Source organism: Heterocephalus glaber, unplaced genomic scaffold (assembly GCF_053883595.1).
Source record: "Heterocephalus glaber isolate CG9 unplaced genomic scaffold, H.glaber_assembly_v1.0 deba00001442, whole genome shotgun sequence".
NCBI classification, from domain to species: domain Eukaryota; kingdom Metazoa; phylum Chordata; class Mammalia; order Rodentia; family Bathyergidae; genus Heterocephalus; species Heterocephalus glaber.
In genome coordinates, this window is record NW_028258296.1 from 29966117 (window position 1) to 29981612 (window position 15496).

Sequence of the window (15496 nt, forward strand, 5' to 3'; positions counted from 1 at the left end):
ATAATTGTTTTAAAAATGGCTGAATGATACTCAAAGTTATATAAGTGGGGTCGGGGTGAGGAATATAGGATACTTTCACTTTACTCTTAAACTTGGCACTATTTACATTTCACACTAATTAAAGATTAAAAAAAGAGGAAAGTTTCTCACAAGCAAGCCAGCAGAGATGAGTTGTCAAAGACTGTACACTCAGCAGGGATTAGGACCCTGATCTGGCTCCAAAGTCTAAGTCTTTTCCACCACTGACTTTTCTCCCACATCACCCTCATACCAAGCCAGAGCAGGAACTCTTCACTACCCACTATCAACAGCATAGGCAACTCTACTGCCTGCAGACAGGATAGCCAGCAGGCACGAGGGCAGCCTAGGTCCTGTGGCTGAACCTAAAAACCTTTTGAACTCATGAAGAAGCAAAGTAAGCGTGAATCTAAAAATAGCAAGCCATGGGCCAGGGGTCCTGAGTTCCATCTCCGGTACCAAAAATAAATAAATAGATAGATAGATAGATAAAAAATAGTAAGCCAGGCACAGTGTAGTGTGCTTATGGTTACTGGGGAGGTTGAGGCAGCAGTCACTTCAGCTCAGGAGGTAAGAGACCGGTTTGGGCAACACTGTGAGACCCTGTTTCAAAAACAACAATCCCAAAAGTGGCCACCACTATCTTTTCACAGCATGACTGTATGTGCCTGAAGCACGCGGACATGCTGCTGAGCTAACCAGCACTGATTCATACCGGCCCAGGGGAATGTGCACGGTGGCTACTCAGGAGGACAGCAAGTTGGAGGCCGGCATGGTTCAAAAGTCCATGATACTTGGCAGAGATGACTCTGATTAGAGAAGCACTAACTCTTCCACTAGCCCCTATAAAAAGCAGTCTCCTGCCACATGTACATTTGGAAGATGCTACAAGACCAAATGCCAGGAAGGGGTCTACAACACAACTGTCTACCACTGAAAGAAGAAAAAGGAGGAAAGACACCAAGCCCAGAGAGGAGAAAATTAGAAAAAAACCTGCTGGCAAGGTATGTCTCTGTGTGTGGCCAGAAGGAGATGAGGGATTCTTAATATAACATCCAGGACCCTGAAGAAAGGCAAGGGGAAAGCAGAAACAGAGCAGAGAATGGCCCATTCGGGGAGGCAGCTAGCCACATGTGGACTCTGAGAAACAGCCCAAGGGTTCTGGTTCTGCTGCCAAGGGCCAGGGACCCAAAAGAGCTCAACATATGAGGTTTCATGTACATATAATTTCTATACTCGATTAGAAGTACAATACGATTGCTATTTTTGTATTCAAAGTAGGATCACATATCTGAATTAACCAACAGTATGTGACTAGCTACACATGGTATTGATTACTTTCTCTCCTGTTTCCTCCCATGTGAGACAAAAGGAGAGGGAAAAACGAAGAAGTGAAGCACATACTCTCCACCATCAGAGCCTGTGCAGTACCGAGGAAGACTGAGAAGCCAGGGATAAAAACTACTGTGTCCATGGGCTGGGGATTTAGCTCAGTGGTTCCGGCGCCTGCCTCGAAAGTGCAAGGTTCCGAGTTCGATCCCCGGTACCAAAAAAACCCCAAAAACTACTGTGTCCAAATATTTGGAAAGGAAAGAGAAAAAATGATGCTGGAACCCCAGCCAGCCTGGTCCAGCCACTTCACAGTGAGGACACCCTGGGAAATCCTCGGGAAAGGCAGGTTAATAACTATCCATGCCTAGGTTTGGAATACAGAGAAAGAAGAGCCCTTTTTAGCACAAAGGACCTCTTTCTTTCCAGTCCAAGTTCCCAGTTCCCTGGCCTTCCTACTGTAAATGCTTGTATAAGAGTCACACCCACACCCTAAAGATTCCCAGGTCTGGGGGCTGAAGGGAAACTCTGAGGACGGGAAAACTAGGAATTTCAGTCTTCTCAGCTGAAGGGTTTGTTTCACATACTATCATGCCCAAAGCTAGGCCACTGGCTCTAAGGAGTCCTTGGCACCGAAAGCAATGTGAACACAAGGGAACAGCAGCACAGATTTCACTGTGAAAGGCATCGCAAGATGCCAGGTGGAAGGAAGAGTCCTGGATAAGGACTCCAGGGGCAGATCACATTCCGGACACAAAAGCCAAACAGGACAGCACTAACTGGTGTCCTGGTCCCCTACCTGCCAGGAACCTCATTTAGACATAACAGATTGGTGAATAAATGTTCAGCTTCTGAAGATAGTATCAACACCTAAAAGATAAGCTAAGAACGTAGGAGCCAGTCTACCAGGGCCAGTGAGCAAAGGCAAACAACAGTTATCATTTATATAATGTGCACTTTGGTTTCAAGTATTATTCTACACGCTGTCAATCATCCATCCACCTTACTTATTTCTCCCAACAACCCAGTAAATGTACTATGACAGCCTCATTTCACAAAGACACAGAACCAGGACTCCAATCCAGTGTTCCTGTTCTTAACCACTATGTTCCCTTTCTCACTGGTAACAACCTTGGGTGAGAGCCACCAGGACATCTTTCAGTTCAGAAGGATTCATACGGCTATGGTCTGTCTTGTAAGAAGGACCCCACAACTGCGTATGCTCAAGGCCCTAAGAACAACCTGGATGTACCCCTAGGCTCTAGAAATTAAAATAATCTGAAGATACAAGAAATTACAAGTAACAATTAAAAGCCTATTTACAGATTTGAGTTCAGCGCTAAGGAGAATCAATGCATGTAGTCTATTCTGTAAGTGGCTACTGTCCTGAATAAAATGGAAACTGCCAAGCAGTTCTAAGGACCAGCTTCCTCCCACTACCAGCTACTCATACTGAGAAGATATAGCATTTCTTCACTCTCCTTGATATGATGGTAAAAATAGGCACAAAACCAAGATCATCCTATTGTAATTTTTAAAAACATTAATCATAGCTCATGATACACCATTAAGTGGGGCAGGCAGGTTGAGGGGGAGAGGAAAAATTCACTCATGTCACAACATGGAAAGGAAATAGGCAACGGGGAAAAAATAATTTGTTTGTTTGTAAGGACTCTTGTTGATGGTAGCACTGGCAATGCCTTTACTGTCAAGCTCATTCTTGAAATCTAAGAGTGGACAGAGGCAGACAGTACAAGTTCCACAGAAAAGCGTATAAAAAGCTGTAGGCTGCAGAACAGTGAGCATGACTACGATCCTCGTTAAAATTCCAGAGTAAGTCTGAGCATTTTAAAGAGGAAGCACCGTAGCTCTCCTCATTTCAGCAGGGTATCTTCTTTATTTGTTTTGGTGAGGGGTGGGCAGGCAAACTCTAATAGCCAGTTCCTATCCCGAATAAACACCCTGAGCTGGCCAGGGGGCCACTTCTCTGGTTGTCTTCTCAGAAAATGCAGGCACTGGACAAAGCCTTGCAGAGGGGACCTCTACCATTCTCCCAAGAAAAAAAAACTAGCCAAAACATGTTTCTTAAGAAATAACCCTAAACCCAGCAGTAAAGATGATGCAGTGATTCAATTTTCAATGTAATATTAACTAATAAACTTCTTTTTAAAAACAAGTTATAAAAATTCATCATGATCTTCACAAACATCCTACTTTTGCCTCACAGTTCTCCTAAGCAAGGCTGGAGATGTAGCTCAGGGGTCGCTCAGTGCATGTGAGGTTTGGGGTCCCATCCCCGCCACCACACCTTCCCCAAAGGAATTCCTGAATACAGACTACTTTAGCAAGGTTAATTTCCAGTTTCTAGAGATCGCAGAATCTATTGGTGGTAGACATTCATTGAATCCAAAACTAATTACTGAGCAACTACTACTATTCTAAAATACAGATCATGAGAAACATATTGCTGGAGGAAAGAGACAAAAAAGTTTTTAATTACAAACCTATTTCTGAACTTTAATGTTTAAAAGAAGCCAAACCCATCCATGTATTTTTATGAAGATTCTGGTGCTCCACCTTAGGTATAATTTATAGCCAGAGTCACCTTGGGATTACTCTGCTCTGGGGCACCCTCCGAGCAGCTACTTGTCCAAGACCACTGTGGAGGCGGCTGGGAGGAGCTCAAGGGACACAGCCCCTATTATTACATAACTGCTTAAATTACTCTCCAATGACTTAAAAATTTTATAATAAGGGCCAGGGATTTAGCTCAGTGGTTTCGCCGCCTGCTGCGCAAGCGCAAGAGCGCAAGGTCCCAAGTTCGATCCCCGGTACCAACAAAAAAAAAAGTTTGTAATAAGTTCCAAATGACTTTAGCAGTTAAGGAATACCGCTTAGTAGCCCACAAGACTGCAAGCAGCTCCTTTGCTTACGTCAGACACTGAACAGGAAGAGAAGCCTGTGAGTGTGCATTCCAATTCCATCCTTAACACTCAATTAGCCCCCCCCAAAAAACACACTGAGGAAAGATCATTTCAGCTCCCTGCCATACCCTTCCTACTCTCATTTATTTCCTCCACTCTCCCTGAGACCCATAAGAAAGGTCCCTGAAGTTCCTGCCCTAAGCCTGATGCATGATTTCCTCACATCCTCAACTCTATGGAAAAAATCTCAACCCCGCTTTGTCTGCTGTCAGAAAATACTGTGCTTCCCTTGAAGAACTGCCATGGTTTATTTTTTTCATAGTCTATTAGGGACAGCACTGTGTTCTTTTAGTCTCAGGATGCATTCAAGGACCCGCTTAACCTGTACGCCACAGGTAGGATGGGATCACTATGAGTGCCCTGATTCTTCACTGAATGATCTGTATCACTTTCTACTTTAGATCTGGCCCTATTATGATTCTTTGTAAATTTCAAGATATCAATCACTTTGTCTTTTTCTTTTATTCTTATTAAAGAAACTTTATTCATATTCCAGGATGAAGATATCAGAAAATTTTAGGCTTATTGCCTCATTAAAAAAGTAAATTTTAGGGCCGGGGATTTAGCTCAGTGGCACTGCACCTGTCTCGCAATCGCAAGGTATGGAGTTCGATCCCCAGCATGGCAAAAAAAGAAAAAAGAAAAAAGTAAATTTTGTATGTTCTGCTATTATCTATGATCTATTTTGTATGTTCTGCTATCTCACCAAGCAAATTATCTTAAGCTTAAAGATTTTTCCCTGAAATTTTACTGACTACAAGTATTTAGGATTAAAGGCTCCTTCAATTCATTCATGAACTGCTTTCACAGCTGAAATACAACAAGATCAAAGATGTATTAACATACACTGAACACTTAAGAGTCAGGGACATATAAAGCTAATAAATACACCAATGCTAATTTTCTATTACTAAGAGTTAACAGCCACAGTGTAGTCACTGAGTAACTTACTAGAAGCTAAACATACACCTCAACTCAGTGTTTGGGGAAATTTATTTCCTCCCACTTTACATATTGAGAAACCAAGATGTTAACTTGCCAACAACATACAAGGCAGTAAATGGCAAGGGAGAAGTAGAATCCACATGTGCTTGATTCAAAAGCACTCTACACTGCCTCCACAAGATGTTTGTTTTTTTACTTTATTAATGAGGTTGTAAGAAAAAAAATTTTTGGTGGTGCAAGCCTGTAATCCCAGTGCTTGGGAGGCTGAGGCAGGAGGATCTTGGTGGTGGCTGAGCCCAGCCTGGCTACATAGGGAGTTCAAGGCCAACCTGAACTACATAGAGACCTTATACCACAAAGCCAAAAAATAATATTGATATTTAATCAGCATATAAATTACATAATATATAAAAAGAAGGAATCAAAAGGTGTTCAAACCATTCAGGTGCAGTAGCACACTATAATCCCAGCTACATGGGAGGCTGGGACAGGAGAATTCCAAGTTCAGGGTTCGGCTGGGCGACTTAGGGAGACCCTATCTCAAATTACAAAACGAAAAAGTATTGAGGATGTATGTAGCTCAGTGGCAGAGTGCTTGCCTAATGTACAGCCCCTGGGTTCAATCCCCAGTACCTTTAAAAAAATGTCCAAACCATGCAAAGTTCAGGCCTCCATAAATCTACTTTTTAGCCAATAGTCTTCAACCCTCCATCTCATACAAAGATCTAACTAGCATGAATTTTCCAAGCCCAGATCAGAAACAGCGTAACATGAATAATCACAACATCAAGAAGTGACAGGTGGAAAATGAAAAGTGGGAGACGGGAGGCAATATGACTTGTGGCAGAACAAATCTAAGTTCTCACTAAACAAAAATACAGCTTTTAGAGTTCCAAATTTCTTCTGTGACCTTGAGGCGATCACATCCCTTCTGAGCTTCAGCATTCTGATCTGTAAAGGATGCTGGATAATCTCAGCAGTCCTCCCCCACTTCACAGGGCTGCTCTGCTGTTAAGATCAAAAGACTTCCTATGAAAAGGATACTGTATAAAAGGACCACACAAATGAAAGGGGTTATTAAAAAATAGGTTTGGTGCCTAAAGGGATAATCCTCACCGCTGTTTATAACTAACTTTTTCAAAGGTTCTCAAAACTGAGGCCTTACTGTTTAAAAAAATTATAATTGCAGTGATCTAGCCCCAGTCTGCATTTCCTTGGGTCTGCTCAGTAATCTGAAGTAGGAAAAGTCCGGAAGCTGCTACATTAGTCAGCAAAAAGAAAACTAACTTGGATATTAACATCCAGGGAAAGCCAGTCACCCCAAAGACTGCCAAAGTTATCAGTACATTTACAATCCGAAGTTAAAACAGAAGGTTCTTAACCGCTGCCAGCCAAGAATCAGAGGGAGAATTATAATTAACATGCACAAGGCGGTACAGGGTACTGCGTGTAACAGTATGGCTACGCTGATGACCTGAAAAGTTTTCTAAAGCTTGGCTGGTAACCTTGGAAGGAATGGACAAATGCTGTGCAACAGTTTTCAGTTGGCTACGTTTGTTCTCAATTATACACAAATCACTCACCTGTTTAAAAATATTTAGGAAACTGTTTTCTACTATGGGCAACACATTTGAGAAGACATAAAGACTTCAATTTTGGATACACAGATTAAAATCAAGGCCTTGTTCCAAAGACTGTTCAGAACCTACTAGGTGAATGAGAGCACGATGTGCAGACCAGCGCGGCAGGGTAGAAGCGGCTCAGCCTCCCTTGGGCTTGACAAGGGTGCTCATCATCACCTTTACGTAACACACTTCACACCGCGGACAGCTTAGCCCGGGGCCTTTCGGCTCTGACAAAGCCGGTATATTCTACCAGCAGTGGGGCGGTCGGTGGCGACCCTGACGGGCTTCGGCTCCCGGGAGGTTAACGGGAATTTAACCACAGCAGCCCTCCTTTGTGGCGCTTTGGCCGGAACAGCAGCGAGCAGACAATGAGCGGTCTGTGCGCAGTTCCACGCCGATTGGCTGGTCTCTCCCCTCAGAAACCCCTGAGGTCATGGGCTTGGAATGCAGGCAGGGAGGAAGGAAGGAGAGGATTTGGGGAGGGGGACGCCTCTCATCTCTTTCCCGAGCCCAAAGTCCCAAGATAAACCCGACGCATTCTTGTGTGGAGTGGCAAATCTGAGCGGGCACCAAATACCAACCATTCTGAAGAACCACCTGGTTCAGCAAATAAATCCCGAACAAAAGCAACCCGCAAAGATGTGACCCGCAAAGATGTGAGTCTAACGCGCTACAAACTTCTCGAGGTTTCATAAAACATCTCCAGTCCACAGCATGTGGCCCTCCTTCCCGAAGCGAAGCGGCCCGCTCGGGCTTTGTCTCGGTTTCCCGCAGAAGCCCACGCCCCGGCTCCCGCGGCTCGGGGCCCCGAGGCCGGCGGGTGCTCAGGGTCTCCCACCCCGGAGCAGGCGGGGAACAATGAGGGGCCTGCTTCGGCCACGTAACTGCTAACTTCGTCCTCCGAGCAGAGCGGGGGTGGAGGGGGCCTGGGCGGGAGGAGGCGCGGGGTCCCACGGAGCCTGGCTGGGCGCGCGGCAGGGAGGCGCACGGCCCCGCCCAAGGGTGCAGGGCTCGCGGCAGCGTCCCCTTTTCCCGGGGGGGCGCGCCCTACACCCGGGCAGCCCGCGGCCCAGGGGCCAGCGCCGCGAGACTCCAGGCCCGCCCGGGAGCCCCCGCCCGCGGCTGATCCCGGCCCACGGCGCAGGAACAAAGCCAGGACGGCGGCGGGACGCGGCGCGGCCGCGCAGCAACTCTGCGGCCGCCTCGACGTCTCGGCTTAGCGAGGGCTGCGCCGAAGCGCGCGGGAGAACGTTGCGCGGCGCCTTCCCCGGCAGCGCCTGGCAGCCGTCGAGGGGCCCAAGCCAGGCGTACCTTGTTCTTAACCTCGGCCGACAGCCCGTAGGAAGGGCCCTTATTGAAGTGGGTCATGGTGTTCCGGGCGGCGGAAGGGGCTGCGCTCGGGGTCTCTCGCACTCCGCCTCCCCGCTCCTGGCCCCGAGAGTGGCCTCGCGGGAGATGCTCGGAACTCCGGGAGGCGCAGAAGACGCCCTGCGGCGACGGCGGGGGTCGGGGCTAGGGGCTCGGTGCGCGGGTCGCGTGGATCCTGTGGTGCGCCCGGGAGTCGCGCTGGCTGCTGCGCTCGCTGCCCGCGCCGCAGCTCCGCACTAACTGGCCCCCGCCACCGCCCCGGGCTCTCCGGGATTGGCCGGCGCTCCGAGCCAATGGGGCGCCGCCTGCTCCCGCCTCCCCGGCGAGGGCCGCCCTCACGCCACCCCGGCGCGGCCCGCGGCCCCCGGCCCCGCCCCCGCCCCGCCGGCCCCGCCCCCGCCCCGCCGGCCCCGCCCGGCGCTTGGGGGCTTCCCGGCTGCGGGGGCTTCGCGTTGCCTTCCAGGCCTCGGTCACCGAGCTTGGGGCCCGCCGAAGACCGAAGGACCCCGCGAGCTGGCCCGCGGCTGACCTGCCGCCTGCGCCCGCCTCCTCCCCGGCTCGACGCCCAGCTCTCCCAGACGAAGGGGCCCCTCAGCCCGCTGCTAGAAACACCTCCGGGAGCCTCCTAGGCTCTTGCGCCAGGAAACCGAGGCCATCCGCCGATACCTGCTCGCTCCTCCACACCTCTCGGTGTGACCTCTATCCTGCTGCCTTTGTGGGAACAGTCAAGGTTCTTGGCCAAACTCGAACTCACTCCAACTAAACTCCTAATTGCAATGCTGGAGACACTGGCGAATGTGTCCCGGCAGAGCCTTAGGGCATTTCAGGTCGTGTTCAGAAATTCGCAGCAGCTATCCTTTACAAACATCCTACCCAAAATACAGCTAGCCAAAAATCCAGGTGTTGTTGCTGTCTACCTATTTTCGTTTGTTGAATCAAGGCACCACTTTGAAGCAGGACTACCAGGGGCGCCTCTATTCTTCCAGGGCCTGTTTTCCCACCCTCTCTTTCCTTTCTCCTGATCTGGAAGTCACTAGATGGTGTAAGGCAACAGTTGTCACCCGCCTCTGATTATGAGGCTGTACTGTATACCACGTCTTGCGAAAGTTATCCTGTTTACTTGCCCAAAACGACTTCTAGATAGACTTAATATCAGTTTTAGAGGTGAGAATTCTGAACCCAGAGACCCCAAGTACCACGGACAAGGTCCACCACCTGCAAAGGTTCCCCTTGCGCTTGCTATCTGGTGCACACCCAGGACAGGTTTCAATCCTCTGAATCCTAGTGTAAAAGCACCTTTTGCCAAATGCAAACTAAGGTCGCAGAATCAGGTTTGGCAACCTAGTTGAAAACAGGATCCCAAATATCTCACCATAATTGAACCACCCTGAAATAGAAATAATGGCAGCTTGAAAAGGAAACGTACCCAGCTGCTCTTAATTTTGCAAGAATTTCCCATTGACTTTGCGAGGTAGAGTTTGAGGGAAGGGGGAGGAGGCAAACGGAGGAAAGTGAAATAATTTATAAACGATTTCTAACTGGCTCTGGAGGTAGTAAGGATAATTAGGGCATTCTTCCCACACAGAGATGTCACAATTGACCCAGTATTAGTGCCGCAAGCAGTTTAGGCTGGTTTTCCAGTAGTGTGACAGTGGCCGTGTGTCATCCACGAGACCTCACCCACTTTCCCGCAGGGCCAGTGAGGGTCAGCAGTGGTGGGCGGATTTGAAGTACAGATCATAGTCCCCAGTCTATAACGCTTTCCTGCAGCAGACTACTCTGGTGGAAGTGGAAAACACGATTTCCATCATTAATCTCCTTAAAAAGCCATTCCTTGTAAAATGTTCAAGAGTTGTAATCGATTTTGTCTTGAAAAGCATGAATTTTGTTTAATGGGAGTTATTGTTTAAAGAACGGAGTTACAGTTTGGAATGATGATAAAGTTCTGAAGATGAATAGTGGCAATGGTCACATAACAATGGAAATGGACACTTACATGGCTTTTAAATGAACAATAACATTTTCTAGGTTTTGTTTTGGTCACCTGTTATACTACCAAGATACTGGAAGTTCTTTCTGACATTACTACTGAAAGTTTTTAAGTATTGTTGGTCCTACTGAAATACATCAGGGTTCCTAAGGCTTCCTTCCTTCCTTCCTAATTTAACTCATTGTGTAGGAATAAGTAATGCTATGTTTGAGAATAAAATGAGAAAAACTTTTAAAATTGGAGATAATTATTAACAGCTTTATTGAAATATAATTGGTATAGCACACAAACTCCACATATTTAAAGTGTGCAGTTTGCTAAAACACACACAGCCATAAAACTCATTGCTACATAGCTGGGAGAATTGGCACATGTCTGAAATACCAGTTACTCAATGGGCTGAGTCAGGAAGATCATAAGTTGAGCCCAACCTGGGCAATTTAGCAAGACCTTGTCTTTAAAATAAATAAATAAATAAATAAATAAATAAATAAATAAATAAATAAGGGCCAGGAATGTAGCTTGGTGGTAGAGCATTTGCCTAGCCTGCATGAGGCCCTGGATTCAATTCCCAATACCATTAAAAATATATGTATATATAATAAAACCCATCACCACAACTAGACAACATATCTCTCAACCTCAAAAGTTTCTTCACATAACCCCTCCCTCCAGCTTTATCCTTGCTATTCCATCTTACCAGGTAACCACCGACATGCTTTATGTCACTAGACACTAGTTTATATATCCTAGAATTTTATATAAATGGAATCATACATTGTGTATTGTTTTATCTAGTCTCTTTCAGCAAAATCACCTTGAAATTCACTCATGTTGAAGCACATATCATTAGTTCATTCCTTTATATTAGTTCATTGTATTCCATAGGAATATACAATAGTATATTTACCCATTTGAGGGCTATTGAACATTTTGATTGTTTATGGTTTTGGGCTATTACAAGTACAAATGCACCATGACTTACAATGGGGCTCTGGTCCACTAAACTCACGGTGAGTTGAAAAAGTGTTTAATACACCCATCCTAATGAACAGCATAGCTTAGTAACATGGTAAATTGTAGAGCATTTATTAGTTGTTTGGCCTGGTGATGGCATGGCTGACTGGGAGCTGTGGCTCACTGCTGCTGCTCAGAATCTCCAGAGAGTATCACAGTGAATACTGCTTGGCTAGGAAAAGATTGAAATTCAAGATTGAATTCTACAAAACATGTATCACTTTCATGACATCATGAAGTTGAAGAATCATAAATCGTTGCATGTCAGGGACTATTGGTAAAGCTGCTGTGAACACTCATGAACAAGATATTGTTATGACATAAGATTTCATTTCTCTCAGATAAATACCTACAAGTGGAAAGGCTGGATCATGTGAAAGGTGTATGTCTAACTTTTTAAGAAACTGACAAACTTTCTCCAAAATGGTTGTAGCACCAGTGTGAATACAGGGATGATTCCCATGCCAGGTGGCAGAGCAGGGTGGTTGTGGGATTTCACCATGATTCTCCGTGTGCAATTTAAGACCTATTAATTGCTTATTTCTAGAAGTTTCCATTTAAAATTTTCGGATCATGGTTTGCCAGTGATAATAGAAATTGTGGAATGTGAAACCATGGATAAGGGGGGACTTCTGTATACCAATTACATGCCACCTTCCCACAGAGGTGGCATCTGGAAGGCTTGTCCAGTTACCAAGCATGGCCCACAAGAGTTCTTTATGTTGAATGAATATGGAAGCTGAATATTTTGGTTATAGCAGACAGTAAACAAAGGCAAACTGACTTAGACAAAAAGTAGACTTAATTGGTTCATGCAACAGAAGTTAGAAGATGTAGCTTCTGGCATGAGATTCGGGGATGCAGTGAAAGGCATCATGAGTTGATGTGTCTCCACACATTCCTTATCTTCTCACTTCCTCAGCCCTACCCCCCCCCCAAGGTGCAGGCTTATATCCCAACCACTCAGCAACACAACAAAAGAGCAAGCATGCAGAAAAGCAAACAATTTCCCAACAGTTTCAGCAAAAGCCCCAGAATTGGGTCTCTTTGGCTTGGTTTGAGTCACCTACTATGTTAGTTAGTTTTCTAACACTGACAAAATCAACCATGACCTAAGAAAGTCAGCTGAAAAGGTGGAAAGAATTCCAGCTACTGGGGAGGCTGAAACAGAAGGATCACAAGTTTGAGCCAGATCCCCATCTCAAAATAAAGAACTGAGAGTGCTGCTCAGTACTTCCTCAGTTCAATCCCAATACTGGAGAAAATAAGGAAAGAAGGAATAAAAAAGAAAAGAAAAGAAGGAAAGAAAGAGAAAGAAAAGGAAGGAAAGAAAGGGAGGGAGAAAAAAGGAGAAAAAGGAAAAGGAAGGAACAAAAGAAGGGAGGGAAGGAAAGAAAAAAGATTGACTTATTTTGGATCACAGTTTCAGAAGTTTCAGTCCATTGTCCTGTCATGTTGGGCCTGTGGCAGGGCAGCATATCATGGTGGGAATCGTGTGGTAGAACAAAGCTATTCACATCATGGTGGCCAAAAAGAACAGAGAAAACAAGGGGTCAGGGTCCCCATATCACCTGAAGAGCATGCCCCGAGGGCCCTAACTTCCTCCAAGTATGCCCCACCTCTTAAAAGTTTCCCACCTCCCACTAGCATTGTAGGCTAGGGACAGCCTTTAACAATGGCCTTTGGGGGACATTTCAGATCCAAACCACGACAGCTACAGTCTGTCTCCATACAACATATGGAGATGTGGCCATAGAGAGGATAGCTCTGGTGGCAGTTCTGGGAATGTGTCTGACAGTGTTGTGGGAGGTGAGCAGGCAGCTCTACCAGCACCACAGGAACCCAGATAGGCAAGGCACATGATACCAGAGAAAAGCTGGAGGAAAAAGGTGCTGGCCAGCAAATGGAAAGGTGCTCACCGCGCACCCCACCCCCACCCCATGAGCTGTCCACGGGCCTCTTCAGAGTTCTACTGTATCTTTTGTTGTTCTTTTTTATTCTTTTTCTCAATGAGGGCCCCTAACCTAGCATAAGCTTCAGCCCCTCCCCCCAAATTTGGAGCTACTATCAGCCTCTCCCCTCTTTGAGCCAATCAGGTACCAAATTCTTGTCAATTATTTAGTGCTGCCAGCCTTCCACTCCCAACAGCTTTAAACTGAGGCTCTTATCATCTGCCACAGAATGGTATCCTGTCCCCAGCCTCCCTCTCCCAGATTCATCTCCAAAACAAGCCTTCAGCCAGGTAGCTTCTCAAAAAACCAAGAATAGTATTACCATATGATCCAGTAATTCTACTTGTAGGTGTACACCTCAAACAATTGAAAGCAGGATCTCAAGGACATAATTTGTACATTTTTGCTCATAGCAGCATTATTCATAATAGCCAAAAGGTAGAAATGGCCTGTGTCTATTGACACATAAATGGTATACAAGTGGTATATACATGCAGTGGCATATTCAGCCAAGAGACAGGGAGGGAGGAAGAAAGAAAGGAAGAAGAAGGAGAAGGAGAAGAAAGGAGGAGGAGGAGGAGGAGGGGGAGGACGAAGGAGGGGGAGGAGGAAGGAGAATGAGGAGAAGAAAAGAAGAGGGGAGGAAAGGTGGAAGGGAAAAAGTTAATTCTAACACATGCTAAAACATGGATGAACCTTGGGGACATTATACTAACGGAAATAACCCAATCACAAAAGTTTAAATGATTTCACTATACTATGATTCAGCCAGAGGCTCAAGGGAGGGGAGATTCCACAGTTATTGTTTACTGGGAACAAAGTTGCAGTTTTATAAGATGAAAAGAGTTCTGTGGATGAATGGTGGTAATGTAGCACAGTGCTGAGAATGTATTTAATACCATCTACCTGTATACTTTAAAATGGTTATGATGGTAAATTATGTATACCACAATTTTTAAAAGCCCAAAATTGATGCCATAATAACTTTTCTAAGTACACATATGATCACAGTATCCACCCTGTGTAAAAATCCAGTGGCTCTCCATTTGGCCATCTGTCTAAGCCAACTCTTAGGATCACTTAATGAGGATTTAACAAATCATGTATCAAAATGTTGAATTATGCAGCACTTGCCTGACACAGGGTAACCACTTATTAATTGGATATTCTCACCATGATTGTTACAGAGTATTATTTGGCCTCTCTCTCTCTCTAATCTTGTCTTCTGTCACTTCCAACAGTGCTTCAATTCTAGAAACAGCCCTGACTAGTCCATGCTGTTTCACACAGATCTGCCTCTCCAAGGTGTTTTCTCTGCTTCTATTTGTTGACATTTATCCTTTAAAATGCAACTCAAATACCAGCTTTCCCTCAGAAGCCTTTTATTGTCTCACAGACCTCTCTTTTCTATGTCCTTTCTGTTTTGTAAAAGTTTTCATTGTTGCTCTGGCTACAGTGCCATGTAATGTATAGGTATTCAGGCTCCTTCCTAGAGTGTGAGAGATTTTGGGCAGAAAATACTATTGTTCATTCTTATATTGAATCTGGCATAATGTAGACAGCCAACAAGAGTTCACTCAAGGAAGAATATGACAAGCACTTTCCTAGGTATTTTTGCAAATCTTATCCAACTCAATCCTCAAACAGCAGCCAAAAGGAGATATTATTGTTCTCTTTTTTTTTTCAGATGGAAGAAACCAAGGCTCAGAGAGGTTAATAACTTGTTTAAGATTCCACAGCAGAGAGGTCAGAACCAGAATTTAGGGTTTGTCTTCTTCCTGCTTCTTAAACCTATGTTTTCCATGCCACACTACATTCTGTCATTACAATCTATAGTTTTCTCAGGAAAAGGACTGTAAAGAAAACAGAAAAGTGAGAGCTAAACTCTAGGCCAACTCAGATTGGAGGAGAAGGAAAAGGGAGCAAGTGAAACCTCAAAGAAGTGTAAAGAAAATCACTAAAGAGAACACAGAAAACAAGGGAAGAGACAAGTAACCACACAAGGTAAATGAAGACAGAAAAGGCCATCTTATTTCTCAGTATAGCCCTTCTCACTGAGAAGCCTCAAGGCCATGGGTCCAGTAGAAAGGAACTTCCGGGGAGGGAAGCTGCAGGTGGAGAGCCCAGTCCAGAGTGAGAGAGGTGAGAAGAGGCAGCTGGTTAGAGAATCCAGGAGCTCTCCAGAGGAGCGGCCAGGATCAGGGAGGTGAGAGTCCATGGAGTTGAAGGGGTGAGCAGGAGCTGAGAGTGGAAAGCACTTATTTTGGA

General features: G+C 45.5%; 1 protein-coding gene across 1 annotated transcript in view; it reads right to left on the reverse strand.

Moving 5' to 3' along the window:
- Cnn3 (calponin 3) overlaps nt 1–8616 on the reverse strand; it is a 30230-nt gene extending 21614 nt beyond the window's left edge. Inside the window, exon 1 of the mRNA XM_004841223.3 lies at nt 8213–8616. Within this exon, the coding sequence (XP_004841280.1) occupies nt 8213–8269 (57 nt within the window). The 5' untranslated portion in view covers nt 8270–8616. The remainder of the gene's footprint in view (nt 1–8212) is intronic.
- Nucleotides 8617–15496: the final 6880 nt, after the last annotated feature.